Source organism: Desmodus rotundus, chromosome 4 (genome assembly GCF_022682495.2).
Source record: "Desmodus rotundus isolate HL8 chromosome 4, HLdesRot8A.1, whole genome shotgun sequence".
Taxonomy (NCBI): Eukaryota; Metazoa; Chordata; class Mammalia; order Chiroptera; family Phyllostomidae; genus Desmodus; species Desmodus rotundus.
Window position 1 is genome coordinate 94,065,197 of NC_071390.1, and position 27,327 is coordinate 94,092,523.

The 27,327-nt window shown below is 40.1% G+C and overlaps 1 protein-coding gene across 2 annotated transcripts; it reads right to left on the minus strand.

Moving 5' to 3' along the window:
- Positions 1–96: 96 nt before the first annotated feature.
- On the minus strand, positions 97–14,096 carry DDIT4L (DNA damage inducible transcript 4 like). Of its 2 annotated transcripts, XM_045183794.3 has the most exons (4): positions 13,935–14,096; positions 13,476–13,611; positions 11,121–11,377; positions 97–296 (listed from the first exon to the last, which is right to left on the minus strand). In XM_045183794.3, the coding sequence occupies exons 2-4, from the start codon at positions 13,564–13,566 to the stop codon at positions 108–110; spliced, it is 537 nt and encodes a 178-aa protein (XP_045039729.2). In that variant the 5' UTR covers positions 13,567–13,611; positions 13,935–14,096; the 3' UTR covers positions 97–107. The 2 variants fall into 2 exon arrangements, with proteins under 2 accessions (XP_045039729.2, XP_024430676.1); XM_024574908.4 differs by lacking the exon at positions 97–296 and having other exon boundaries at positions 8,716–11,377.
- Between the last annotated feature and the right edge of the window lie 13,231 nt (positions 14,097–27,327).

Genomic DNA, 27,327 nt, shown 5'->3' on the forward strand with positions numbered 1-27,327 from the left:
TTCTCACTTCCAATTTTTAATATCTTTAAAGGGTATGGATTTTTCTTTTTCTTTTCAGCATCTAAATCTCCTGTCTATGATTAGGACATGTACACACATTATGGAAGCTAAATGTTATGCCAGATATTTGATTTCCCAGCTTCCCTTGCAGCTAGTATGTGATGCTCTCCTGGATGTTGAATAGAAGCATGGAGAGCTGAAGAAGTGGGGCTGTGTGGAATTCCCATGTGGACGAGGGTGGCAGCTGGTTTCCCGTGTGGGCAGTGGCAGTGGTGCCGGTAGCAGCCTCCGGGATGCTTGGAAGGAAGTCACTGAGTTAGAATGTATGAATATCTCGAATCTCTTTATCTTCATTTAAATATCCCCTTGGAAAGGCTAATTTAACTTACATTTTTGCAGCCATGAGCATATCCAAAGTCCTTTACTTCTAAAACATGTGTATCCGTTACGCACATTACCTCAAAAGCTATTGTTAAATAGTTTGGGAAGATGTCAGTATACCGTGGAATTTGCTTTGGGCATAAGCAATTCACCCCAATTGCCAATAAGTAACAAAAACTGAGTGTAGGCTACCTTACCACAGTGAGAGGCTACAAGCCACAGAACACAGTGCTGTGATGGGGCCCACTCACCTCCTGGGCTTCCTCTAGGATCAGTTTGGCCGCACACTCTGTCTTGAAAGTAGATACTGCCTGGCTCTCCCAGATTGTTTTACACTTTTGCCCTTGTCCCTGTGATTTGACAGTCTAATTGTTCCTTACATACCTTTTCCATTATGCTAGCTTTCATTTTTTAAAACTAATAGAGTCCTGAATTTACTGCAGCATTTATTTACTGTTGCAGCTTTTTGTTTGTTTAATTAGGTTGTTGTTTTTGTTGGTGCTATGGTTACATTACTCAGGTTTGTGTGGCCTTTCCTAATCCTACTTTTTCTGTGAATTCTGGTATTTTTAGAATGCAGTTCAGCAGACAAGGAGTTTTCTTAGGACTGCTACATTGGGGTGGAACAGAAGCCTGGCTGGAGACCTCCCTCACTTGCCCAGTTATATCAAATCCCAGAGACACTGGTTGAAAACACAGATTTCAGACCCCAGTGTCAGATCTTATTCCAAATCTCCAGGATGGCTCCTGCACTCTGTTTCCACGGGGCCCAGGAGATCCTTATGTTATACGTGGTAGGAAAACTGCCCTACTGTGTCTGGGAATAGTCATGGTTTATTTTTCTCCCACCATAACATAGTATTGCCTTCAATGGAAGGCCCTTTTAAAAAAAATTAATTACACTATGCCACTATTATGATTTAAAATGCCCTGGCCTTTAGGATCCTCTAACTTGTCTGGTTTGATTCGCAACAGTCCTTTGGAGAGTGAGTCTTCTCAAAGGTCGCTTCATCCAACCATGAACCCAAGCAGCCTGTGGAAGGGGCCCGCTCATCCTTCTGTTATATCAGATACGATACAACAACAGAAACTCTGTCTTTAAATGAGAGACAGGATAAATGAATTTTTATATTGCTTTAAAAATACTAAGTCACAGCAGATTTGTTATAAACTATGTAATTTGTTGTAATGCTCTGTAAACTCAAAGAAATAAAGATAAACCAACTCATAATGACAATGGTTGAATTCCAGAAATTCTTTTCTTCCATATCAGCTTTGTTCATTGCTCTTCTGCTTATACCTCTGAGGCCAGAAACACCATAGTTTATATAAACATCCTACTGGATTTCTTGTCACTTTCTCTGCTTATTAAAGAGAAACAACATATACCCATCTGCAAGCAATACAAAGTAATTTTTTAAAAAAACTTAATAATACTCTCTTTTTTTTTCCCACGATTTAAAAACTGATAGCTGGAAGCATTTGAACGCACAGCAGTTTGGGTTGATTATCACAAAGGACTAAAGCAGTGCTTTTCAGGGCTTTGAATCAAGAGCAGCCTTGAACTTGGGCCATCAAAGTGCATACTAGCATTTCTGTAACTCTAGCAATTGAGTGCTCTTTGCCCCCACAGGAACTGGAGAGGCCATCTGGTATGGTGCTGTACACACTATGTTATTTTGGGCCTTTACTTTAACCGGGCCCCTCACATTTGGAGAACTGATGATGAAAAAGCGGGTCTCTCACGGTTTGGTTGTTTTTCATCATACCTAAGATCATAAGCGGAGAAGTCAAGGGCATGCAACAGTTTGGAGAGCTATTACTGCCATTTGGGGAGCTATTCTTATGCCCTTTTCAGTGAGTCAGGTCAGAATTTTCCGAATGTTCTCTCCACCCACTACAAATCTGTGAGACCCTGGCAAAGCCCTTTCACTGGTAAACACTTCCTTTGTTTAATTATAGACAGATGGCATGATAGTCAGACTTGGGTTTGGTATATCAGAATTACTCTCCAAGAGCCTGAGAACACGATATTGTAAGTGACTCTTGGAGATGGAGACAGAGTTGAGATAGGACCTCTGATAATTTAGAATTTAAAACATTCTTAGATTTCTCTCTTCCATCATTTGAACCAAACTTTCACTTCTCACTTCCTCCGTTCTGCCTTCATCCTGAAAGGATTGGCTGTTGTGATGGATGTCATACGACAGTGCACCATCCAGGGCTAGGGAACTCATTCCCCCAGTTGCCAAGAGTGTTGGTGGTGACAGCTGTCAGCTGAGCCCCTCTGCAGGCATTACCCTCATTCAAAGTAGTGCCCCTTTCTTGAAGGTGGACATTCCAATAATCACAATCTTCTACTAGTTTCCAGAACTGGAGTCCTGGCCCAGGTCCAGCTTAGAGTGTATCTATTAAACTCATGAATGTGCTTTGTGCTCATTTTCTTGGAGCCTGAAGGTATAGTTCCCATGGACATATTTGGTAGTGGCGGAACATATTGGGGCTTTGGCCTTTAGAGCAAGAACTCTAAGGAGAACATCCAAGAGTAATGCACAAGTGCAGCAGGCATGGCCTACGGATGCGGTGACAGGAGCTCGACCTCTCACTAGTGAGGGTCTGATTCACCCCACTAGTACTTCACTGCCAGAGGGGATGACAGAGGATGTGGGGCATCTAGAATGGTTGTAGGGAAGGGGATGATGTTCATCTGTGGCATTGAGACCACCTACAGTGGTAGGGCTAGAGCTTGTCCGTTCACCTACTTCTACCAGTTTTTCTAGAAGAAGAGACCAGATGGAATTCTGACAGAGCTAGACCCAGAATTCATTGTGTGACAAGTGGGTCTGCATGTCACAAGCAATGGACCGGGGTGGACGCTGCCATGTATCACTCAGATCCCTTTTTCACGTCTGAGCTGGCATCACTCAAGCTGTTGGAAATGTTGGTGGCTGACTGCTCATAGCTGAGTCAACACCTCAGGAATTCCCTTCAGTTCAAGAGTGCAGCCGTGTCCAAAGTCACGTACAGCTGTCTAAGGCAGCTCGTTTCTGAAATTTGGTCAATGAGGGAAGGGATAAAGGTCAAACCTTCTTGCCTTAGGGAAAATAACTCTGAAGTGTGGCCTAACTTAATATATGTGGTAATATATGTAAAACATGTAGAACAGCTTCAGGCACATAGTAAATGTTATGAAAATATCACCTATTATTTTTATAACTAAATTTCACACATCCTTAAATAAATCTTAAATTATTTCATGCATGTCTCCTCATATAGAAAGTTTCTTCACTGTTTTCCATTTTTTCCCATGTCCTGGCAAACAACTAGTTCTTAATGAATGCTTTGAAGGCATGTATGGCTTAAGTAAATGAGTGGGTAAATGCATCCGGCCTCAACAGGACCGAGAAGCAGGTATAAAGACCAGCGGTACACAATTCTGGAGGAAAGAGACCAAACACACCCGACTTCTCTCATGTACCACATAACAATTTACTTCATTTCTCAGAGTGGATATTGTCCTGTAACTTGTTTTTCAGGGGGATAGTGGATCAGAAAAAAGAAAATGAGCACAAAAATCAGTTCAATATTGACTATGTATCTATGGGAAATTTTGACTTTTAGGAAGAATTGGTTCACAGGCGGTGTCTAACCATGATTCTCAGAATGGATAGTGTATTTCTTCAGCTGTTCAGGAAGAAGAACCGCATTTATTCATTGTGATCGACCAAAACGCAGGAAAACGACAACCATGCACAGCAAGAATTCTCAAATTAGTTCTCTTGACTATCTGACATACCTTAACAACATACATTTAAAAAATGCTTCTTTTAAACTACCAAATGCCTAATTTTAGTATCCAGAAGTCTGTTTTAGATTGATAAGGGCCCTTTTGTAACTCTGAGTAACATGGAGGGTAAAACCCCGCGGCTGTGGGACTGGGGTGGGGAAGGGAACTCAGTGCCTGGACACCACAGCTCTTCTTCCGAACAAATGCCTGAAGGCAGGCAGTGGGGACCTGTGTGATACAACCCAACTTTAAGCCTTTTTGGTTTGGCAAACAAATAACTTTATGACATAAACAAACATAATAAAGACCCTGTAGCTGAAGCCACTGGTTTCTCCTTAATTTCTTGGTTTCTTTCTGAATCTGGGAGATCACATGAGGCCTTTCACAGAGACAGGATCCATTCTTAACTATTTCCTTTGCTCAGTGTGTTCTAAATACTTCCTCCTCTTGTGCAGAAGAGTCAATCAAAAGGATATTAACATTCTGCTTGCAAATCTCCATCTCAGACTATTTCCAGGGAACTCCTCCTAAATCAGTTATTAAAAGAAAAATGATGCCAGATATAAGATCTGTGGCTGTTAATTTTATATAGCTTCTATAAGTTCTCTTGTTATTGATTCTGGGTGATGATTTTTACTGTCTGCATTAGACAAGCAGCAGAAAAAACTGAATACCAGAAGTTTACTGATACCCCCTTTCTCTCTTCCTTATATCCAGCCCCAAAGCTACTTCATTTTTCCTTGTGATGACTCTTTGTTATTATTATATTTAATATAAATCGTCTTTTCTCTAGCTTAGACTTTTTTAAAATATATTTATTGATTATGCTATTACAGTTGTCCCATCCCCCCCACTCCACTCCATCCTGCCCACCCTCTCCCTCCCAAATTCCCCCCCTATAGTTCATGTCCTTGGGTCATACTTATAAGTTCTTTGGCTTCTACATTTCCTACACTATTCTTACCCTCCCCCTGTCTATTTTCCACCTATCATCAAGGCACATCATAATTACATTACCCAAGATTAAACGCAAGGACCTACATCCAAGATTACTGTATCCAGCAAAGCTATCATTTAGAATGGAAGGGAAGATAAAGTGCTTCTCAGATAAGGTCAAGTTAAAGAAGTTCATCATCACCAAGCCCTTATTATATGAAATGTTAAAGGGAGTTACCTAAGAAAAAGAAGATCAAAAATAGGAACAGTAAAAATGACAGCAAACTCACAGTTATTAACGACCACACCTAAAACAAAAACAAGAGCAAACTAGGCAAACAACTAGAACAGGAACAGAACCATAGAGATGGAGATCACATGGAGGTTTGTCAATAGGGGAGTGGGAGGGGGAGAGGGAGGGAAAGATACAGAGAATAAGTAGCTTAGACTATTTAGGACCTCAGCATGTGACTGTGTTTGGAGACAGGGTCTTTAAAGAGATAATGAAGTTCAAATGAGGTCATTAGGGTCAGCCCTGATCCGCTATGGCTGGTGTCTTTATAAGAAGAGATTTGGGCCCAAACTGTGCAGAGGGAAGACAGTGTGAAGATCAAGGGAGAGGACAGCCATCACTAGTGAAGGAGGGAGGTCTCCGAAGAAACCAGCCCTGCCAACACCTTGATCTCACACTTCTAGCACACCAGGACTGTGAGGAAATTAATCCCTGTTGTTTAAGCCATTCAATCTGTGATGTTGTACTTTGTTAAGGCAGCTGAGCAGACTAATATACCAAAGTAACAGGTTCTTTTGCCAATCAGGTGGTTTTTAGTTTTTGATTTCAACAATATTGAAAGAAAACCTAACTTAATTATCTGCACATTGATTATTTAAAATAATTTTGGCGGTAGATATTTATGTGATTTTGCCAAATATCTTGAAAGTAGCTCAAAGATTGATTACTACTTGATACTGTAATAACCAAATCTTCTCAATTCTGTTCTACTTATTGATAGAAGAATGTTTTCTGAGTTTACATCTATAGAAACAAAAAATAGGAAATAATACTTAATCTTCTAATTCTAGCAAAAAACAATGCTTATCTATAAATTAACTAATTAAGAGTCATCTCACTAAGGGATAGTATTATACTGTGTTTGATAGTGTTAGAAATTTTGGAAACATATTTAATGTTGCTTTGATCATTGTGCACAATAATAAAAGTCAACTCAATTAAAAATTAACATAGCCTTATGATCACAGAAAATAAAAAATATTTTAATTTATATCTTGTGTTTATTATAGAGAAGAAATATTGATTAAAAACTGTAGAGCTTAAAATATATAACAGCATTATGTATAAATTTACATAAATATATAACAGAAAGTAAAAATTTAATATACATAACAGAAGGTAAAATTTAGTATAAACCTAGGCTTGAAGAAGATACAGGAAAAAAGAAAAACACTGAAAAATTTATTCTGTTGAAGACCCTATTTCAGTGTTTTCTAGATAAATTTTGATATTCAATTACTATGCTATTTACATTCCATTGAAAACATTTAACAAAGTGATATAATCATTTTATTTAAAAAGATCAGTATTTACTACACCCTGGAACTTAACATCATTTGCAACTTTTTATAATTTATAATTAGGGTGGAAGTTTTGGATGGAAATTTAAAATTATGGCAGAGGGTGTAATCTTACAAAATTCTCTTAGATATACAAGTAAAAAGTTTGAAGAAACTGGTTTAGATTTGATAACTAAAAATGGAATTGCAGGTTCAGAACTCGCAGATATCAGCATGTTGCATTGAGGATTTTTTCCATATCTTCACGAACATTCTCTTTTTTAGACCAATATGGATGGGCATACACTAGTGTCTTATTGTGCTTTTAGATTGCATTTTTCTAATTACTAGTTAGACTGAGCATCTTTTCATGTGTTTATCACCTATAGTATTTTCCTTTACTCTAGAGTGCCCGCTCAAAGCTTTTGTCCATACTTTTTCTTTTGAGTTGTGTTTTTTTAATTGCTTCAAAGGAATTCATAACATATTCTGGTTACTAACTCTTTTTGAGTCATAAGTGTAGAGGATATTTTCTTCCAGTTCATGACTTGTATTTTTATTTTCTTCAGAAGAGATATATGATAAATAGAAGTTTGTCATTTCTTTTGCATCTTATTTAAGAACTCTTTCCTTACATCGAAGTCATAAAAATTGTATTCTCTTCTAAAAGTTTCCCTTTCACACTTAACACTTTAATCAACCTGGAATTGATTTTTATGCTTGATATATATGTATCTAATTTAACTTTTTTTCTTTTTGCCATGGAGGTAAACAACTATTATAGCACCAATACCATCCTTTACCCATTTATCTAAAGGTCTAACTATGGTAAGTCAACTTTCCATATATGTGTAGGTATGTATCTGGGTTCTCTATTAGTTCATAAACTAACTCTTCCCGTGTGACAGAAAGAGTTCATCAAGTTCACTTCCTCCTAGGCACACCTTTCCATCACCTTTTCCAGGCCCTCTTGTAATTGGATCGGGCCATATGACTGAGTTCTACAATATATGGGATGTAGACAGAAGTCATGTCCATCACTTTCCCACCTGGCCTCCAAGTTACCTATGTGATCCTTCAGTCCCTCTCCTTTATCTCTGGCAGATGCAGAGGATCCGGTGGAGATTTGTGAGTCCAAAATCAATTGCAGAGTCTGGGAAGGAGTTGGGAGTTTTGAGTATCTGCATGACATTCCTCCCAGCTAATCACCATGTACCCTTCTCTCATATGCCACCAACATTCCTTGGGCTCTTGTTATTATTATCACTTATTTAAACCAATGTAGATAATTGAAAACTGAATGTAATAGACTTAAGATTTTTATACTTGTACATCCTTCTACTATGCAAATCGAAAAACTGTCTATAGTGCCACATGAAGCTAACTCCAGTTAGGGTATAGGTCATTGGAGAAACAGATTCAGGCGATTGAATCCATTACTATAAAATGCTACCTTTCTATTAATAAGAGGAAACTAAGATGTCTCATTATCTCAGGAGGCTCTCATGTACTGTAGTTGACATAACAAACAGATCACTCCCCATTGAGATAGCTGGGGCACAGATCATACCTTTTTTTTTTTTTTTTTTGGAAGGTACATGAAAAAGTAATTAGGCCAATTGCATAAGACAAGCATGAAAGGTGCCAGGATTGAAATCATGTCTTTGAAACATTTGGAGTTATTATTCTAAGCACAGCCATGCTCCAGTGAATAGGGAATATTGTCAATACTGTAGTTTCTTCCTTTTTCCTATCTGATAAAACCCCACATTAGGAATCATTCTTTGAACTTAGGGGCGAATGTTTCTGACATTGCTTTCGAAGACTTCTGGTTCCACAGTGATGTTCTCTGCACGGCTTTGTGCCTTTCGAGGCAGCACAGTGCACACAGCCCCTGCATTTGGTTTTATACTCTGGTTCTGCTACACAACTTGGTGACTGTGCACAGGTTCCTTAACCTCTCTGTGTCTGGTCATTTACCTGTGAAACGTAGATGACAGTAGTTTCATTTCATAGGGCTCCTGTGAGGAGTGAGAGAATTTATGTAAAGCATCTAGAACAGTGCTGACCAGTTAGCACGTCTTATTAAATGTGTGCTATGCAGTGAGAGGAATGTGAGCTTATGACCAAGAATTTAAGATAGGTAAGAAAAGATTAAGCATTCAGTTTGATAAATAACCGTGAAATTAGATGTGTTGTTCAAATAGAATATTCTGATAAAAATAAATATGTATACTGATCTCACAATTTGATATACTTGTATTTGGTCATTAAAAAACTATAGAAAAAGCCTTTACATAATGAGGTGTTTTTGGTTTTTTTAAGTGTAGTTGCCAAAGGAGCTTTATAGGAAGACATTAATAATTTCTTCTATAATGTATTTTGTCCTTAATAATGTCCTATAAAATGTATTTTTGTACTTGAAAAATTATAAAGCAAAGCACTCAAAGGGGATAGATGTTTTGTCATCTTCCCTCAAATACTGTCACATACATTTTAGGGTAATCATTGAATAAACACAGAAAAGATAAAGAGGACAAAAGAATTAAAAATATATGATGCTTTATTGTCAAAAATAGACAAACTTTAATTTCCTTTAACAGAAATATTAATTTAAGAGTCTCCATAAGCCATCATCACCACTTTGTGAGCAGAAAAGACAAGAGTCAAGGACAACTGTTAGAGGACAAGAGACAACAGTTCGACATCCACGCCAGAGAAGCCTGGCCCCCCGAATCACAGGGACCTTTAGCGCCCTAACTAAGAATAGACATGCAAAACAGGGTTGACCTGCACTGACCCAGGCCTAGGGATGGTTTTATGATTTAAATAGTGAAGCTTTAGGTCACTTATGGGATCAGTAACAGGATCGACCTGCTTCTGAGTTACACCAGGATGAAGCCATCTGCCCCCACCGCCCTCACAATATATCAAGAGGTACTAATAGCTTGGGCGGCAGAACTGAGTAAGCTCCTTATCCACGACCTAGAGTAAGGATGTGAAGGTCTTGCAGAAGTGAACACTGTAGTGCGGAGGCTACATCCTCTCATTGGCATAAAAAAGGATAACAATCTAGGTAGTAGGGGCAAGAAAAATATTAAGGCCTTTATTGTTCCCGAGGGACAGGTTTGCAAGGCTGAAGGAAGCTGGGTGGGTGAACTGGTTAACTAGGCCAGGTTCTCATTCTCTAGTCTGTAGTAATAGACACATCTTAATAGTGAAAAGTGGTAGTCTGCAGCTATCTCCTTTGAAGATCTGGGTAAAGGAGAGATACCTGAGAGATCCCAGGAGAGGCTAGGGATGGGGTAACACTGAGCAGTGACAGGGTTCACCTGAGATTAAGCGTATGTAATAGTGAAAAGAGGCTAGATCGTCAAATGAAAGAAAGCGATGAGATCTGAGAACTCCTGTCCTATCCCTGTACACATTCACATAATGGAAGAGTAATCAACTATAAGTAAAATAACAGTTCAACACTTTCCATTTTTTTCCAGCTTAAAGATATCATTCAATACTTGAGAATTAGAAAAACTGAGCTTGTATTGTACCATAAAGTTATTTAAAACAATACTGCCGTTACTAAAATGGCAGCTTAAGCTTTTGCCACCTCTTCAGAACAGAAGAGCAGAGAGGACGCAAGAAAACAGTGAAGCATTCTGTTCTGGTAATACTTCTATTCATTCTTGCATGGGGTTTAGTTTTAATTATGCTCATCCACTTAATTCTATCCTCTTGTAAAAGAAACCTTCAAATTAAAATAGAGGCAGGAAATTGGCGCTGTGGGCTTCTGGAAGTTTTGATGGACTAAGCATCACTCATTGTGATTGATGGGATCAATCTGAAAACTTACAGACAAAAAGCCATGTGAAAATCAAACTAAGCAACGTTGGTTTACTAGTGCATTAGCAAGTCTACATGGAAAACTTTGTGGAGTCAAATACAAACTAAAGTGCATTGCTCCTTTCCCTTCCTTATGCCATGCCATTCCATTTTGTAAAAAAAAAAAAAAAAAAAAGTGATAGAATGCAGACACTGGGGTCATTTCTCAAAAGCCACAAAATAACAGGTTGCTGTGGCTATGAAATACAGAAGGTGAACTTGATTTGGGGTTTCTTGCTGCGAACAGGCAGGGCAGACTACAATGACCGTAACTGAGCAGCTGCAGAGTTTTATTACCCAATCATAAAAGGGCCTTTTTCAATGTTTCCCTTCAGCACTCTTCAATGACTGTTGTTCCAATCAAGGAGTAAAGCTTTTTCTTAACAAGTCGAAATCCTGAGCTCAGGATCATGGTTCGTCTGAGGCTGGATGAGAAGCGACTTCGACTAAAGAAAAAGTCCCTGAAGCTGGTCCATGAGCAGTTCTCCTGCTTAAACACCAGTGTAAGCTCAAACGTAGGCACCACACTAGAGTCACACACAATCCTATCCAGCTTTATACATACATTTTCAACTTCCATGTTCACGTGCATGACACAGCCTCGCAGGCCGCAGGGCTCCGTGGAGGAGAGGCGAAGGACATCTTGAGCAATTCTCTGGGTCAGTTTCTCAGGGACGAGGACTTTTGAACAGCCCAGTTTGGTTTGCTTTGACTGGGACAGGCAGTTCTCTAGCATTTTAACCAAACTCTGGCAAGTGGTCTCCTCAAATATCACCTCGCTGAGGTTGGGTTCAGGAACAACATAATCCCAGTAGTCAAAATCTGTAGAAAACAGAAGTTTCAAATTAAAAGAAATCCAGAAGCAGGAAAACCACACCAAGATAGAAACATTGGTTATGCTTATCTACCACATCTACCTGTTTCTATTATTTCTTTGGGAGTCGGCTGATCTCACTTTGCTATTAACTAGTGGGGTAATAGAGTAAACCATTTGATGTCTCATTTATGAAATAAAGGTTTTGATAAATAGGGTGGATAGGATATAACCATTTTTCTTTAAATTTATCTGTACACACACACACACAATTTAAAGACTATGTATCAAAAATCTCTATGGTTATCCTAGATTATCAGTGATTGTCTTTCATTTCTTGCTCCCTTACTTGCTTATGAAGATTTTCTATTTGTTTTACAGAAACATGTATTACTTCTGGAATAAAAATGGTTCATATATATATAATATATATATATATATATATATATATATATATATATATATAAAATTTATTTTTTTACTAGGGAACTGTTACCTTCTAACTCTAAGAATATATGAGTTAGCCCTGACCAGTGTGGCTCAGTGGGTTGGGCATCATTCCACAAACTGAAAGGTCACCGGTACAGTTCTCCATCAGGGAACATGCCTGGGTTGTGGGCCAGGTCCCCAGTTGGGGGTGTGAAAGAGGCAACCAATTGATGTTTCTCTCCCTCTCTTTTTCCCTCCCTTTCCCTCTCTCTAAAAAGTAAATAAATAAAATCTTTAAAAAAAGAATGTGAGTTTATTGCTGTAAAATACCAAATTTTTGCTGTTCATAAGTGATAAACTTGAATCTGAGAAGCTATATTAAATATCTATTACATTTGTTTGTTTCTTTAAAAGTCTTTACTGGAATTGGCCTGTAAATTCCAATTTTAGCTTCAATCTCTTTGATTAAAAATTGCTCAAAGAAGACCTTTGAGGTCCACTAGGATATTTATAACTGGCTGGGTAGTTTTCCATGGCCAACCAAAACAAAATAGTCTTAGGAAAACAAAATTAGATTTGCGCAAAGGAAAAGAGATAGGTCTGCATTTGGTCACCTACCTTCCAAATTAATCCTACCACTTGGCAAGATGCCACACGCACAGTCAACTGAGCAGGGTGCAGGTAGAAGTCCTGTGGCTCCTCCCTCCCTTAAGCCTACTTCGCCCTCATTGGCTGTTGTGGTTTCTTCTCTCCACATCACGTATTCACTGAGATCATTGCGTGTGTGTGTGTGTGTGTGTGTGTGTTTTAAAATACACACACAATAAATAAAGCAAATTCATTCCAAATTACGAGGCTCCATATATTGATGATAAAGAATTTTAAAGAGCTGGCCTATAAAATTAGACCATTAACTACTTTGCCTTCTAAATGAGGAAGGCCCAAACATCTTCAGCGATTTATCTCTGCCCACGCAACTCCTCAGTGGCAGAGTAAGGTGTTAACTTAGAAACTGCTATTTAAAATTGTAAATGACAGTGTGTCCAGCATCACTTCGGTTTTGAAATTTCCCTCTGGCATTAAGAAGGGAATAATGGATATATCCTCAAATAGAATACTACACAGCAATAAAAGTGAAACATACAGATATATGCAACACCATGGACGGATCTCAAAATAATTAAGCTGCAGGAAAGAAATCAGCTACAAAAGAGTACCTATCATGATTCCATTTACACGAAAATCTAGAGGCAAAAGTAAACAGGGAGGAGAGTGGGGAGTTGATGGCCAATAGGTACGTGGGAATTTGGTGGTAGGGGTTCACGGCAATGATTACAAGGCTGACTTGTTAAAACACACATAACTGTATACTTAAAATTCACCAAAACTTAAAACCACGTAGGGCAAGGAACTTGCACAACTTTTCATCCTGAAGAATCTATTAGCAGACTAGACTTATACAGTCCTCAGGTGTTGGGGTTTTTTTGGCCACTTTTGTTTCTCACCATCATGAATAGAAGATGCTAGAAAGTTTGGAAAGCAGTTTCCTCAGGTGGATTTTCTGGCACCTCCAGTGAGGAAAGTTATGACTCTGCACAACCGCCCGTCCGCCCCATCCGATCTATGGAGGGACTGCAACCTTTGGAGGCGAGAGAGGCGGGCAGCTGGGAAACTCACCATTTAGAAGGCTCCTGGGGTAGAAGCCAGGGTCCACCAACTCCGAAATGCTGCCTGGGTTCTTACTGCTCAAACTGCCAGTTGCAACCATGGTCAACGGCTCCGTTTCCCTCGCGGGACAGAACGACCTGGGGCGCTGGAAAAAAGTAGGCAATAAGGACAGACTTGCAAGAGCCGCAAGACGTGTAGAGGATCCTAACATGCCCCGAGTACCCCGAACGAACTAGCCGAGCACTCAGTTTCCAAAGGGAAGCAACCGGTCCCCGCAACTGAAGTCGGCAGTCTCGCGAGCGGAGACGCCAACTACAGGCACGACCTGAAACTCCGTGAAAGTTAGCAAAACTTGGAGCGGACTTGCCCCGCGGAGCTCACCACCGACCCCTCCGACCCCTCCCCCATGGATCGGGCAGCGGATGCCCCAGCCTCTGCTCACTCCGTATCCAGTCCGCTGTCTCTCACCTGCCCGGAGTTCTCTGAGGCCGGCGCACTGGCAACGCACAGGGGTACAATGAGACAGGCCCTGTCCTCCGAGCCTCCGCCGTCGGGAGCCCTCCGACTTGCGGACCCCACCAGTGACCCACAACCCGTTAGGCCCCAGCCCACCTGGCACCCGCCGGACCGCACTGCACCGCCTCTGGGGCAGCGAGCATTTTATAGGCCGGGCCTTCTCCCTCGGCCGGCCCGCCCCGCCTACCTGCGCCGCCCGTCCCCGCCCCTGCGCGCCGCCCCGCCCGGGGCGGGGTTGCATTTCAACCCCGGCGGCTCTGGCCACCCTAGGCGAGCTGCTGGGAGTGGAGGACAGGGTTGCCGCACTGTTGATATCTGCGGTTTCCCGGGTGGGCCACGGGCCATTGGGACCGCAATTCCGGGTGCACGACTCGCCCAAAACTGACCACTCCCCCCTGCCACCAACCTGGAGTCTTTGGTGCGACCCCTTCGCCTAGCGCGCGCGCTCTTTCTCGCTCCTGGTTCCTTGGATGCCGTTCTGTCCCGGGCAGCGGGAACTTTCTGCTCTTTGTCTATCGCTACGGCCTGAGGCGTTTCTGTGTCACCTCGAACTCTTTGCTTAACTCTGTTTCTATGTTCAATGAGCATCATTTGCACTTAGTTCTGGCCTCTATCCAAGTCAACTTTACCCCACGTCCCTGGGTTTCTGTGTCCTTCGCTCCTGAACGCGGTCAGATCTAGCTTTCCTGTCCCGCAGCGAAGGCTCTCCAACATTTCCGTCTACCTACTGCACTCCCGGGCTCTCGGCGCTCTTCATGCTGTTTTCATCTGTGACTAATGCGTTTTCTCTGCGAGAAGGGTGAGCCTGGTACTCTTCTAATTAGACCTGGCTCCTGAGCGCCGGGAGATTGAATGAAGTGGAGTTTGCCAAGAAACTAAACAAAACCATTAGTGGGATCTTAGCTGCCTCCTCCACCCGCCTGGTCGCGGGGAGCAAATGGCCTTCCCGGAGGCAGAAGCTGAGGCGAACCCTGCCTAGGGGAGGACTTGGGCTTGGGCGGTCTCGTAGGGGCTTTGGGCAACGAAGATAGTTTTATATCCCTTTAGGGATAATCCTGTGAGGCCTGCTGCGCAGTCCTGACCCTGGGCGCTCAGAGGGACAGAGGAGCCCGGGAAAGAGCTCATAGGCCGAACGTGTTTTCTTCCAAAATTTCTAAGGCACCCTTGTCCCACGTTGGTGCGCCAAAGGAGACGGTCTGTTCAGAGTGGCCATTCCCAAAGACGGTGGTGGCTCTAGGGAAGGAAAGGGCGAGGATGCCTGGAGGGAGAGACTGTTTCAAGGAGCAGGAAGTTCTAGTGTTGGCTCCCAGTCTTCTAGGATTACTTTGTCACTGGTACAGGGATCTGCAGGTTAGGACCTTGAAAGGCAGTTTCAGCTGTCCAGGCTAAAGACTCAGTGAGAAAAACAACAGAAGGGATAAGGAGAGTGTGATAAACAGATCAGTGGGAGGACATTTAGAGGCAGAGCAGCAGAAATTAAAGCCAGCTTGACAGACCATTTTTAACTCCCCTCCGGCAGCTGTACTGCCTGAAGGTCAGGCGAGCCGAGGAAGGAGAGGCTGATAGGGTAGTCTTTGAAAGCAGATTTCTACTTCTATTTCAATAATAAAAAAGTGGAAAATGAAAAAAAAAAGCCCATCTAAGCCAATTAAAAGCAGTTTTTGTGGCTAGTTTGTTCAGGACCAATAGATACGTGCCTCTGGTCAGACCTCAGATGTCAGCTGCCTGGCAGTGGGAAGACGGGGGGGTGGGGGGGGGGGGGGGTGGGGGGGGGGTGGGGGGGGGGTGTGAGTGCAGGCAGAGCCTCCTTTCCTTATGGAGGGGACGGTATTAATGAGACTGCTGTTACCTGCCTCCTAGGAGAGTGATTAGGATTAATAATTTAGGGTTAATGAGTGGTCTGAATATGTACGGTGAAATAAATTGCCCATTTCAATTTCCTTAGGGTATTTAGGCGTAACTCATAAATTAAGTACTCCCAAAGGGCCAGAAAGATTATTAGACCTTTAGAAAGTAGCAGTTACTCTCGACTCACCTAACTAAAATTTTGCAAAGCCCTTCGGATTTCACCGCAAAACATAACTTACCTGTGTTACAAAAGACTTTAAGTACTATCGTTCTTTCGCCAAAAGGGTCCTGCTGTCAGGAATTACAGGGCACTAGACATGATTGCTGTAGAACACATCTGAAATGATTAGCGGGAATTGTCCTTTTTTATCTACTTGAAAGGGTAAAGAAAATTCCATTTTGTTACCACGAGTTTGTATCTTTGCAGTGTTACATAAACAGAGTTGAGTTTTAAAGAGGAGGCATACACCAGACTTAGGGAAAACAAGGAGCCGTAATAGCATTGTCAAGAGATGACAACTTAGTCTTTTGGGTTTTTTTTAATGATGTGGATACAGTTAGTTATTTATAACTGAAAGTTCATCACATTGGTGTGTTTCAGGTATTTATCAGGTGTAGCGATGAAGTACATTTCATTGCTATTCTATTATATCCTTTATAGTTAATACTTAAAAAATAGTTCATGAGTGTGCTTGCCTGGAAATAATAGTTGTATATGAACAGAAAATCTATGATTATCTTATATACTAAATGTTATAGCAAACTGCAAAAATCATAAGCATGCTTGCTTTTTTCTGACTATGATTTACAATTCTACGATTCCTTCTTCTTACAAAAATGAAACAGCAGCAAATGACAATAGTATGTTCATCTGATGTATATGCAGATGTTTAAGTTCCAGGTTCCCTCATGTACAAATATAATATTCATAATATTATTGCTTACATCAAGTATGAATTCAGAATCAAAGATATTTCAAGAAACAAAAAAAATGGCGCTTTAATGTGTTGTTATAGGAAATACTGGTGTCTTCTGTATTCATGATTTGGAGTGTTGAATATTTATCACATGTTTTACCAGCCAATTTTCTCTCTTTACCCAGTATGAGCCATTGTTCACTAGGTCTTATTAATAATACATTTACATTCAGTGCATTGCTTATTTCATTTCATAAACGATGACAACAAAGGAAGAATGACTTTCTTAATCTGTACAGTGAATTCAGGGAGGATTTACAGGACATGAAAGTTGTTTTGTACAACATCTAAAGACCCTTAGCAAGCTCATAGGGTTGTTGTGAGTATTAAAATAGATTCTAATCAATGCAAAAATCTTTTTTTATTGTTGTTCAAGTCTCCATTTCCCTCCCACCAATCTCCCCTTCCCTACCCATCTTCACCCCCCATCCTCGATCCTACCCTGCTTTGGCTTTGTCCATGTGTCCTTTATACATGTTCCTTGACGACCTCTCCCCTCCTTCCCTACATTATCTCCCTTTCCCCTCCCCTCTGACTACTGTCAGTTTATTCTTTATTTCAGTGTCTGTGGGTCTAATTTGCTTGCTTGTTTGATTTGTTTTGTTTATTAGGTTCCACTTATAGGTGATATCATATGATATTTGTCTTCCACTGCCTGGCTTATTTCACTTAGCATAATGCTCTCCAGTTCCATCCATGCTGTTGTGAAGGGTAGGAGTTCCTTCTTTCTGCTGTGTAGTATTCCATTGTGTAAATGTACCACAGTTTTTTGATCCACTCATTTACTGATGGGCACTTAGGTTACTTCCAACACTTGGCTATTGTAAATTGTACTTCTATGAACATTGGGGTGCGTAGGTTCTTTTGAATTGGTGTTCTAGTGTTCTTAGGGTATAATCCCAGCAGTGGAATTACCGGGTCAAAAGGCCATTCCATTTTTATTTTTCTGAGGCAATTCCATTCTGTTTTCCACAGTGGCTTCACCAGTCTGCATTTCTACCAACAGTGCACTAAGGTTCCCTTTTCTCCACATCCTCTCCAACACTTGTTGTTTGTTGCTTTGTTTATGATGGCCATTCTGACCGGTGTGAGGTGGTATCTCAATTGTGGTTTTAATTTGCATCTCTCTGATGGCTAGTGATGCTGAACATCCTTTTATATGTCTCTGGGCCCTCTGTATGTCCTTGGAGAAGTGTCTGCCCTGGTCCTTTGCCCATTTTTAATTGGATCATTTGTTTTCTTGTGTGGGGTTGTATGAGTTCTTTATATATTTTGGAGATCAAATTCTTGTCCGAGATATCATTGGCAAATATATTTTCCCATACTGTTGGTTCCCTTTTCATTTTGCTGATGTTTTCTTTAGCCGTGTAGAAGTTTTTAATTTGATAAAGTCCCATTTGTTTATTCTTTTATTTATATCCCTTGCTCTAGGGGACAGACATATTGGTGAAAATACTGCTGTGTGGAATATTTGAAATTTTCTTGCCTATGTTCTCCTCTAGGAGTTTTATGGTGTTGCAACTTACATTTAAGTTTTTTTTAAATCCATCTTGAGTTTATTTTTGTGTATGGTGTAAGTTGGTGGTCAAGTTTCATTTTTTTGCATGTAGCTGTCCAGGTCTCCCAACACTATTTGATGAAGAGGCTATTTTTACTCCATTTTGTGCATCTGCCCCCTTTGTCAAATATTAATTGACTATAGAGACTTGGGTTTACTTCTGGGCTCTCTATTCCATTCCATTGATCTATTTGTCTGTTCTTCTGCCAGTACCAGACTATTTTGATTACAGTGGCCTTGTACTATAGTTTGATACCAGGTATTGTGATCCCTCCTACTTTATTCTTCTTTTTCAAAATTGCTGAGGCTAATTTGTGTTCATTTATGATTCCATATAAAGTTTTGAAATGTTTGTTCTATATCTGTGAAATATGTCATCGGTATTTTAACAGGGATTGCATTGAATCCAAGTATCTTTTTTAATAAACAAGTCTGAGCTCTTTAAATGTACATTGTTGCTGGCTTTCCTTGGTTATACTAAATTTGTAAATCTAGTGCTCGTGTGAAGTCTTAGAACAGGGCCTGGTACATAGCAAGTGGTTAATGAGTGACAGTTATTATTATTGCTCTGAAATTATAGTTCTCTGGTTCAGTGCAGCAAGCACTAAAGGGACTAAGCGGGTTGTGTAAGTATTATTAAAGTAGAACAAACATTTTGGTCTTTCCTGTTTGCAGGAAATCTGGAAAGTATTTGCCACTGATTGGGAAAGAATTTTTTATTCTAATGCTTGAGTAACTGTATGGGAGAGCAGGTGAGAGATCTCCCAATGTAAAAGAATAATGTAGGTAAAGTTTTTTTGATGAAAAATACAGAGTTCTACATATTAACTTTTCTTTATTAATCTATGAAATGGTTTTCTGGAAAAAAGTGAAATTTACAGATATTTGAAATCACTGACTATAGAACCACCTGATTGTTTCAAGATATGCAGGATCCTCTGTTAATATGCTGGATAGGGTAGATGTTTTATCATTATTTTTGTTTCTGAGGATGCTCCCACAAAAACAATTTCCATTTAATAATTAATATGCAATATGAATCACTATAGAATGATAAAGGATGTTTCATTAAGGTAACATGGAAAGTTATTTATATAACACACAAAAAGGACCAACACAAAATAATATGTACTAGCTGCTGCTAAAAGCCGAATCTTTCAGTAGCAGAAGACATTGCCTCTCTAAATTCAAGCAGAGAAATGGTTACCATAGTGACTTATCTCTTAAAATAGTCGTATGATTTTTTTCTTTTCAAGAACAATGCAATGTATTATCTTCTTATAAAGAAAGCTGATATGTTTAAATATATACAGTCTCTCTTTTTTCTTGATTATTCAAAGATTTATAATTCAGATGCCCACATAAGAGAATGTCAGCCAGGAACGTGGAGTCGGTCCTTAACATATTTTCTGGGAATACATTTTAAAATCTTCGCAAATCCCAAATTTGAGAATACCACCATAACATACCATTTCTGTGGAATTCTTATGTGCAAAAAGATAAGAAGAGAAAAATAAAGCTATATGTTCCTGTAGGTGCTGTTTCTTCATTGGCCTCCCTCCCAACACCAGCCAAGGGTCCTATTATGATGGACAACCTTTGCATAGCTTTTGTTACTCACATTTGTGCCTCAGAAAACTATACATTGCTTATAACATACATTGTTGCACAAAAAGAGAGTTAAATCCAAGAATGTCAGCGTGAACTAGACAGAGGCTTCTGCAGAGTAATGTTTACAATGGGTCTGACCCCCTTTCTGCAGATGTAAAGCATATTATGGTTAAAAAAATCTGACAAAGTTACAAATTCTTTTTTTTCATCTTCATAGTATGGTAGTTAGATGTGTATCCTGTGGAGCCTGACGGCCTAGGTTTGTGTACCAGCAGTGACACTGGCTGTACAAACTTTGATAAGGTACTTAACCTGTCTGTGCCTCCATCTCTACCTTTAAAGTGGGAATTATAATAACATTAACTCACAAAGGGCTGTTGTGGGGATTAAATATAATACACTAAAAAATTTAGTGATGATTATAATTTTAAATTTTGCTCTGATTTTGAAAAATCATCAATGCCTTGGTGACATTTTTGTGAAAAGGTAGTTAGGGGAGTGTTTACATGTATTTCAGGATGTGTATAAAAGTGTATCTTGTACAACTCATTCATTGGTCAATCACTATTCAGTAAGTATTCATTGAATATTAATTATCCATTAGGCACCGAATAGAAGTGTTCCTGTCCCCAGGGAGATTATAGTTTAGAAGGGAATGTAGACAAATTAGTGAAATAGACTACGATTAGTGTGGTAAGTGAGAGGCAGCACAATGGTATAAGCACGAATCTATTTTGAAGAAAGGCTTATGGCCTTGTTACTCACAGTTTGTTTCCTGGACTTGGTTTTAGAACTGCAGAACCTCAGTGCTCAACCTGACTGAAACCGTTTCTGCTTTTTAAAAAAGATTCCTAGGCAATTTATAATTTATGCAGTTAAAATGTGAGAAGTACCAATTTTTAAAGAAAATAAAAAAAAAGACCATCTAAGCACCTGCAAACCTTTTTCTGGGCCAATTAATAGAAAATATGCATTGAGTTCGTACCATATGCAGAGCATGGCCTTGATGAAAGACGGGTTCCCAGCCGCGCTCTTGGCTGGCGGAGTCTCCATAGCTCCCGTCACACTCCCTGGCCCTAACGAATTTAATCCGTCCTGTGTGGTTCTTCGCCTTTCACAGCTATGTGAAAACAGTGCGGTTTTCCTGAGAAGACATATTATATAAAAATAAAATCCTGTTTAATAATCTTTAGACACTTTCAAAACGTAAACTGTTTCAACCTTGATGAAATAGAAGCCAATTATGTAACATCAGGAATGGGCTTACATTGTAAAATGTATTTAAAATGATTGGTCTGTGGAAAGTTGTGTTTGGAAACAATACGTTTGGCAGGAAGGGGATAATATAGAAAGATACATATCTTGTTACTTCCAAATTTACTGGAAAGAGTAAATACAGTTATGCAAGTATTCATCTCTTCTGCTATAATTATATCATAAAATATACTTTAAAACATTGGCTTGACTTTTTGAAATATTGTGTTGATGATTAAGAACTAGTTTTTGAGGTAATACATATTGTGGAGGAGGTTCTAAATCATAAATGGCTAAAGCAGCCTTTCAGGATATGTTGGTACAGCTGAAAGCAAGCTGGAGTGCATTCAGTGTGCGACACTCTTGCTGCCTCACACCTAAGCTGAGTAATAAGTGGTACTTCACAAACTAACGCATAGCTATACGAAATTCCCTTTGCGGTAGGTTTAGATGTCCATATGCTAAACATAAGCACCTCTGTACGTGCAGCACGGCAGCACACTTCAATGATTTGACTTCAGGCTCTAACTCAACCAGACCAGGCTCCAGATCCTTGTGGGGCCTCAAGTTAGCTCTGAGATAAAATCCTTTGTATCTGAGCTTCCTCATCTATAATGTGGAAGAGTCAAAGGAACAATGTATGTTGAGTTTCTGGCAACATGACCCCTACATGTTAAGAGTTCAGTCAAAGGTGGCCATCCTAAATACACATGGCTTATGTGAGTTTGTTCATGTGAATGCACATTCTCTTGCAGTAAATAATTCGTCAAGTGTTCTGGATTTTTCAGGATGGCAGTCGATTTCACTTTGTACATAATGGATAATAAAGAGTTTCTAGCTGCAGTATTGGGAGACCTGGCTCCACATACAGCTTTTACACTGACTTCTGACTTTGGAGAGGGTGAGTCTCAGAATCACCTAGGAGTTTCTTTTCATTACACTTTCTTGATTATGCTGTTACCGTTGCCCTGATTTTTACCCCTTTGCCCCCTTCCACCCAGCAACCCCAATACCTCAGGCAATCCCTACACCATTGTTCACGTCCATGGGTCATGGGTGCTTTGGCTACTCCATTTCCTATGCTGAAATTTACATCCCAGGGCTATTCTGTAACTGCTTACTTATACTGCTTAATCCCCTCACCTCTTCTCACCCATTCTCCCAAAGCCCCCTTCCAACTGGCAACCATGAAAACGCTCTCTGTATCTGTGATTCTCTCTCTGTTCTTGCTTGCTTAGTTTGTTTTTTAGATTCAATTGTTGATAGATATATATTTTTTGTCATTTTATTGTTCATAGTTTTGATCTTCTTTTTCTTAAACATGACCCTTTAACATTTCATATAATAATGGTTTGGTGATGATGAACTCTTTTAGTTTTTCCTTGTTTGGGAAGCTCTTTATCTGCCCTTCAATTCTAAGTGGTAGCTTTGCTGGGTAGAGCAATCTTGGCTGTAGGTCCCTGCTTTTCACGACTTTGAATATTTCTTGCCAATCCCTTCCAGCCTGCAAAGTTTCTCTTGAAAACTTTAGCTGACAGCCTTATGGGAACTACCCTGTAGGTAACTAACTGCTTTTCTCTTGCCACTTTTAAGATTCTCTTTTTATCTTTAACTTTGGCATTTTAATTAAGATGTATCTTAGAGTGGCCCTCTTGGCCATTTTAAAGATATTATTTATTTTATTTTTAGAGAGAGGGGAAGTGAAGGAGAAAGAGAGGGAGAGAAATATCAGTGTGTGGTTGCCTCTTATGCACCCCCTACAGAGGACCTGGCCTGCAATCCAGGCATGTGTCCTGACTGGGAATCAAACTGGCGTCCCGTTGGTTCACAGGCTTGTGCTCAATCCACTGAGCTACACCAGCCAGGACTCTTTGCATCCATCTTGTTTGGGGCTCTCTGTGCCTTGTGGGCTTGCATGTGTATTTTCTTCACCAAATTAGGGAAGTTTTTTCATTATCTTTTTTCAAATAGATTTCCAGTTTCTTGCTCCTTCTCGTCTCCTTCTGGCACCCCTATGATGTTTATGCTGGAATACTTGATGCTTCCAAGAGGCTCCTTAGAATATCCTTTGATTTTTTTTGGATTCTTATTTCTTCTTGTTATTCTGATTGGTTGTTTTTTGGTTCCTTATGTTCTAAACCATTGATCTGATTCTCGACTTTATCCACTCTACTGTTGACTCCCCGTAAATTATTCTTTATTTTAGTTACTGTATCTTTTGATTCTGACTAGGTCTTTTTTATGCTGTTGAGGTCCTCACTAAGTTACTTGAGCATCCTTATAACCAATGTTTTGAATTCTGCATCTGATAGATTGCTTATCTCCATTTTGTTTAGTTCTTTTTCTGGAGTTTTGATCTATTCTTTCATTTGGGCCATGTTGTTTTGCTTCCTCATTTTGCCAGCCTCCCTGTGTGTGTGTTTCTGTGTATTAGGTAGAGCTGCTATGACTCCCTGTCTTAGTAGTGTGGCCTCATGTAGTAGGTGTCCTGTAGGTTCCAAGGCATAGCCTCCCTTCATATGCTGGGTACTCGAGGTGTGCCCTTTGTGTGGGCTTAGTACACCTTCCTCTTGTAGTTGAGCCTTGATTGCTGTTGGGAAGTCAAGGGAGTGATTTACCCAGGCCAGTCAGCTGCAAGTACTAGCTGTGACCAGTGACCACCAACCTCTGCCCTCTGTGGAGGATCAGCTCTTCAGGGGCAGGGTGGTGGTGCTCTGACCTGGTCTGTAGTTGTCCACTGCATGCACAAGGTCTAGGGTTTCTGGGGTGTTGCAGGCCAAGGTTAGCCCCAACCTGTGTTTTGCCCAGGGTCACCCTGCCTGAGCTATAAAGCAATCTGAGATGGCTGCTATTTGTGCTGGACTTGGAGATTCCCAGGCAAAGCCAAGCTGTGAATGTAGGCTGGTTACTGCTTGTGCCAGACCTGGGGTTCCTTAGCAAGAGGTATAGAAGGATGGGGGCTCACTGAGGCTGACTGTTGCTTGTTTGAGAGGACTTAGGAAGTTGTGAAGCATGAGCCAAGACCAACCATCATATGGAAGAGCAGCTTTGGTGGGCCCATAAGTTTGGTGGGATGGAGTCTCTGGGAATCTCCAGAGTGGGGCAAACAGTGTTTGCCAGGTTGATGGAGTCTTAGATATGGAACCAGCCAACCAGCTCTGTGGCTCTGTCGGGGGGGAGGGTTCCAAAAAGGGACAATGGTCCACCTTTCTGTCTGGGGAAAGGCTATTTCCTAGTTCTTGCCTTGATGCCAGACATTTCAGTTTCTCCCTGTGTGCCACTGGTGCCTTTCAGGCTGCTACCCCAGTGCTGGAGCTCAGGATTGAGTCTGGTAAGTCCGTGTGTGGGTTCTTTAAGAGGAACTGCTTGGGACTCCACTAGTTTCTTCCACTGACTCAATCCCTGCTGGGTTTTGCAGCCAGAAGTTGTGGGGACTTATCTTCCTGGCACTGGAACCTGGTCTGGGGGACCCAATGTGGGGCTAGGACTCTTCGCTCCTGAGATATCCCTTCCAAATTTTTATCCACCATATTTACATGTGGGACCAGCTTGTTTTGCATCTTCACCCCTCCTACCAGTATAGACAGATGTCGTTTCTTTAATTCTGTAGTTGTCAGACTTCTATCCCACTCTATTTCTGACCGTTCTGAGTAATGGTTGTTCTATATTTTAGTTGCAATTTTAATGTGGTTGTGCAAGGAGGTGAGCCATATTTACCTATGCTGCCATCTTGACTAGAAGTTTACACTTAAGCATTTTGAAGGACTAAATAGAGATTCACACAGGCTGGAGAAAGAGAGAGTTACCTGTGGATTTCAGAGCAGCACAGTCCAGGCTTTTTGACTTTGTCTACTATATAGCAAGATGTTTAGTAGAAGTAGACAGGTTTTCCATATGTGGAAAAGATTCCTGCTGTGCCCCGAAAACCACAGAGAGCAGCTGGAAATGGCCAGTTGGGATGCTGAGGTCTGTGGTGACAGACATGTTGTATTTGACCTGTGGGCAACCAATGATTAGAGGGAGGCTGTCTTCATCTCTACCCCACTCCTAAATCCTCAGTATTGCACAGGATTTAAAATCATTGACATGAGCATTGGTTTATGGAATGGGAGAATCGAGATGGTGAGGAGAGAATGCTTGGTGTTATATTTACCTATCCCTCGGTGGTATAAAGGATAGATATCAGATATTAAGCTAAACAGCAAACAAGAATGCACAGTGTTGTTTTATTAAACAACTGGTATATGAACTAAGATTGATACTATTTATATTGATCTACCAACATGTCTATAGTTATAGTTCTAAAAACATTTACATTTTTTCCCTCTTTATTCAATTTACCCATCTTAAAGCAGTTTTCTGGAAAGCTCCACTTTTAGCATTTATAGTACATTGTTTTTAGTTTATCCATTATTGAAAGAGTTGCCTACAAAGAAAACTACGTATAGCCCTGTCTGGTGTAGCTCAGTGGATTGAGAACTGGCCTGCGAACCAAAGGGTCACTGGTTCAATTCCTATTCAGGGCACATGCCTGGGTTGTGGGCCAGGTCCCCGGTTGGGGGCGTGAAAGAGGCAACTGATTGATGTTTCTCTCCCTGTCTCTCTTCTTCCCTTCCCCTCTCTCTAAAAGTGAATAAGTAAAATCTTATAAAAAAAAGAAATCTATATATAAAGTACTTCTTAAAAAGTATTTTTAATGTGCTCTGTATTTAAACAATTACTATGAAAAATCCATTAATCAGTAATACTTCTGCATTTTCTAAATCAGGGAGCTGTTTCTAGACAAACATAAAGATACTATGACCCTTGTAGGTAGTTATGTGGAACATAGCAAGTGTAACTGTAAAAATTTGTTTTAAAATAATGATTCTATTTTTTAAAAGATTTTATTTATTTATTTTTAGAGACAGGAGAAGGGAGGAAGGGGAGGAAACATCAATGTGTGTTTGCCTCTCATGCACCCCCTACTGGGGACCTGGCATGCAACCCAGGCATGTGTCGTGACTGGGAATCGAACCAGTGACTCTTTGGTTCGCAGACCTGCACTCAACCCACTGAGGCACACCAGCCAGGGCTAAAATAATGATTCTTATATTTTTATCCTACTTTTAAGTAGTTCAAGGGAAGTGTTAACTGAAGCAGGCCAAGAAAACATAAAACAATGTACAATAATGATAAAGTAGAAATAACTTTAAATTTACAAACAAATACCCAATTAAAAAATTACACAATGAAAAATCAATTTTCTGATGCTGACTCTCATGCCATTCTTTGCTCCCTGCATGGAGGTAATGACTTTTATTCATTTTTATGTATTTTTCTAGAACTTCTTTATGGAGCTAAAAGCACCAACTAATATTTCTTCCTATTTCACTTATTACCCTAAAGGGAAGTATGCTAATGTTCATCAGTTTACCTTTTTGCACTGACAATATAGCTTAGAGATCTTTCCAAATTAATACATTCTCTTGCTCTCTCCTTCCCTCTCTCCTTCTCCTCCCCCAAGCTCTATAGTGTTCTGTTTTACAGATTTTCATTTAACCAGTACCTAACCAATGGACATTTTAATTATTTGCAGACTTTTACACTTACATACAATGCTATAATGAATAATCTTACTCATAAGTCACTTTGAATATGGGCAAGTAAACCTATTAGATAAATTCATGAAGGAGGGACTTATGGAGCAAAGGATAAATGTGCAAAGTATAGTTCTGAACAATTTTGAAAAATTATTCTCATAGCGTTGTATACTTTTGGGCACCTACCAATAAAATATAAGAATTTCCTCATAGTCTCTCTAACATCTATTCATTTCATAAATATTTTAATCATCTACTATGCCTTTTTATATAGTTTTAACATGCTCTAGAAACTTATAGATTAGGAGTTGTAGTTTTTTGATTCTAGGTAGGAAAGATATTAATCTTCATTCTCAGGAAAAACTAGAAATATATATATTCTTTCTGATTCCTAGTTTTGCAGGAAAACATTAGGGTTGTATTTATAACTAAGTGATTTCACTGGTCAACTTAGACAACAAAAATATTGTTTGTTTTGCTTTGTTTTGTTTTCACCACTCATACAAAATTGTCAA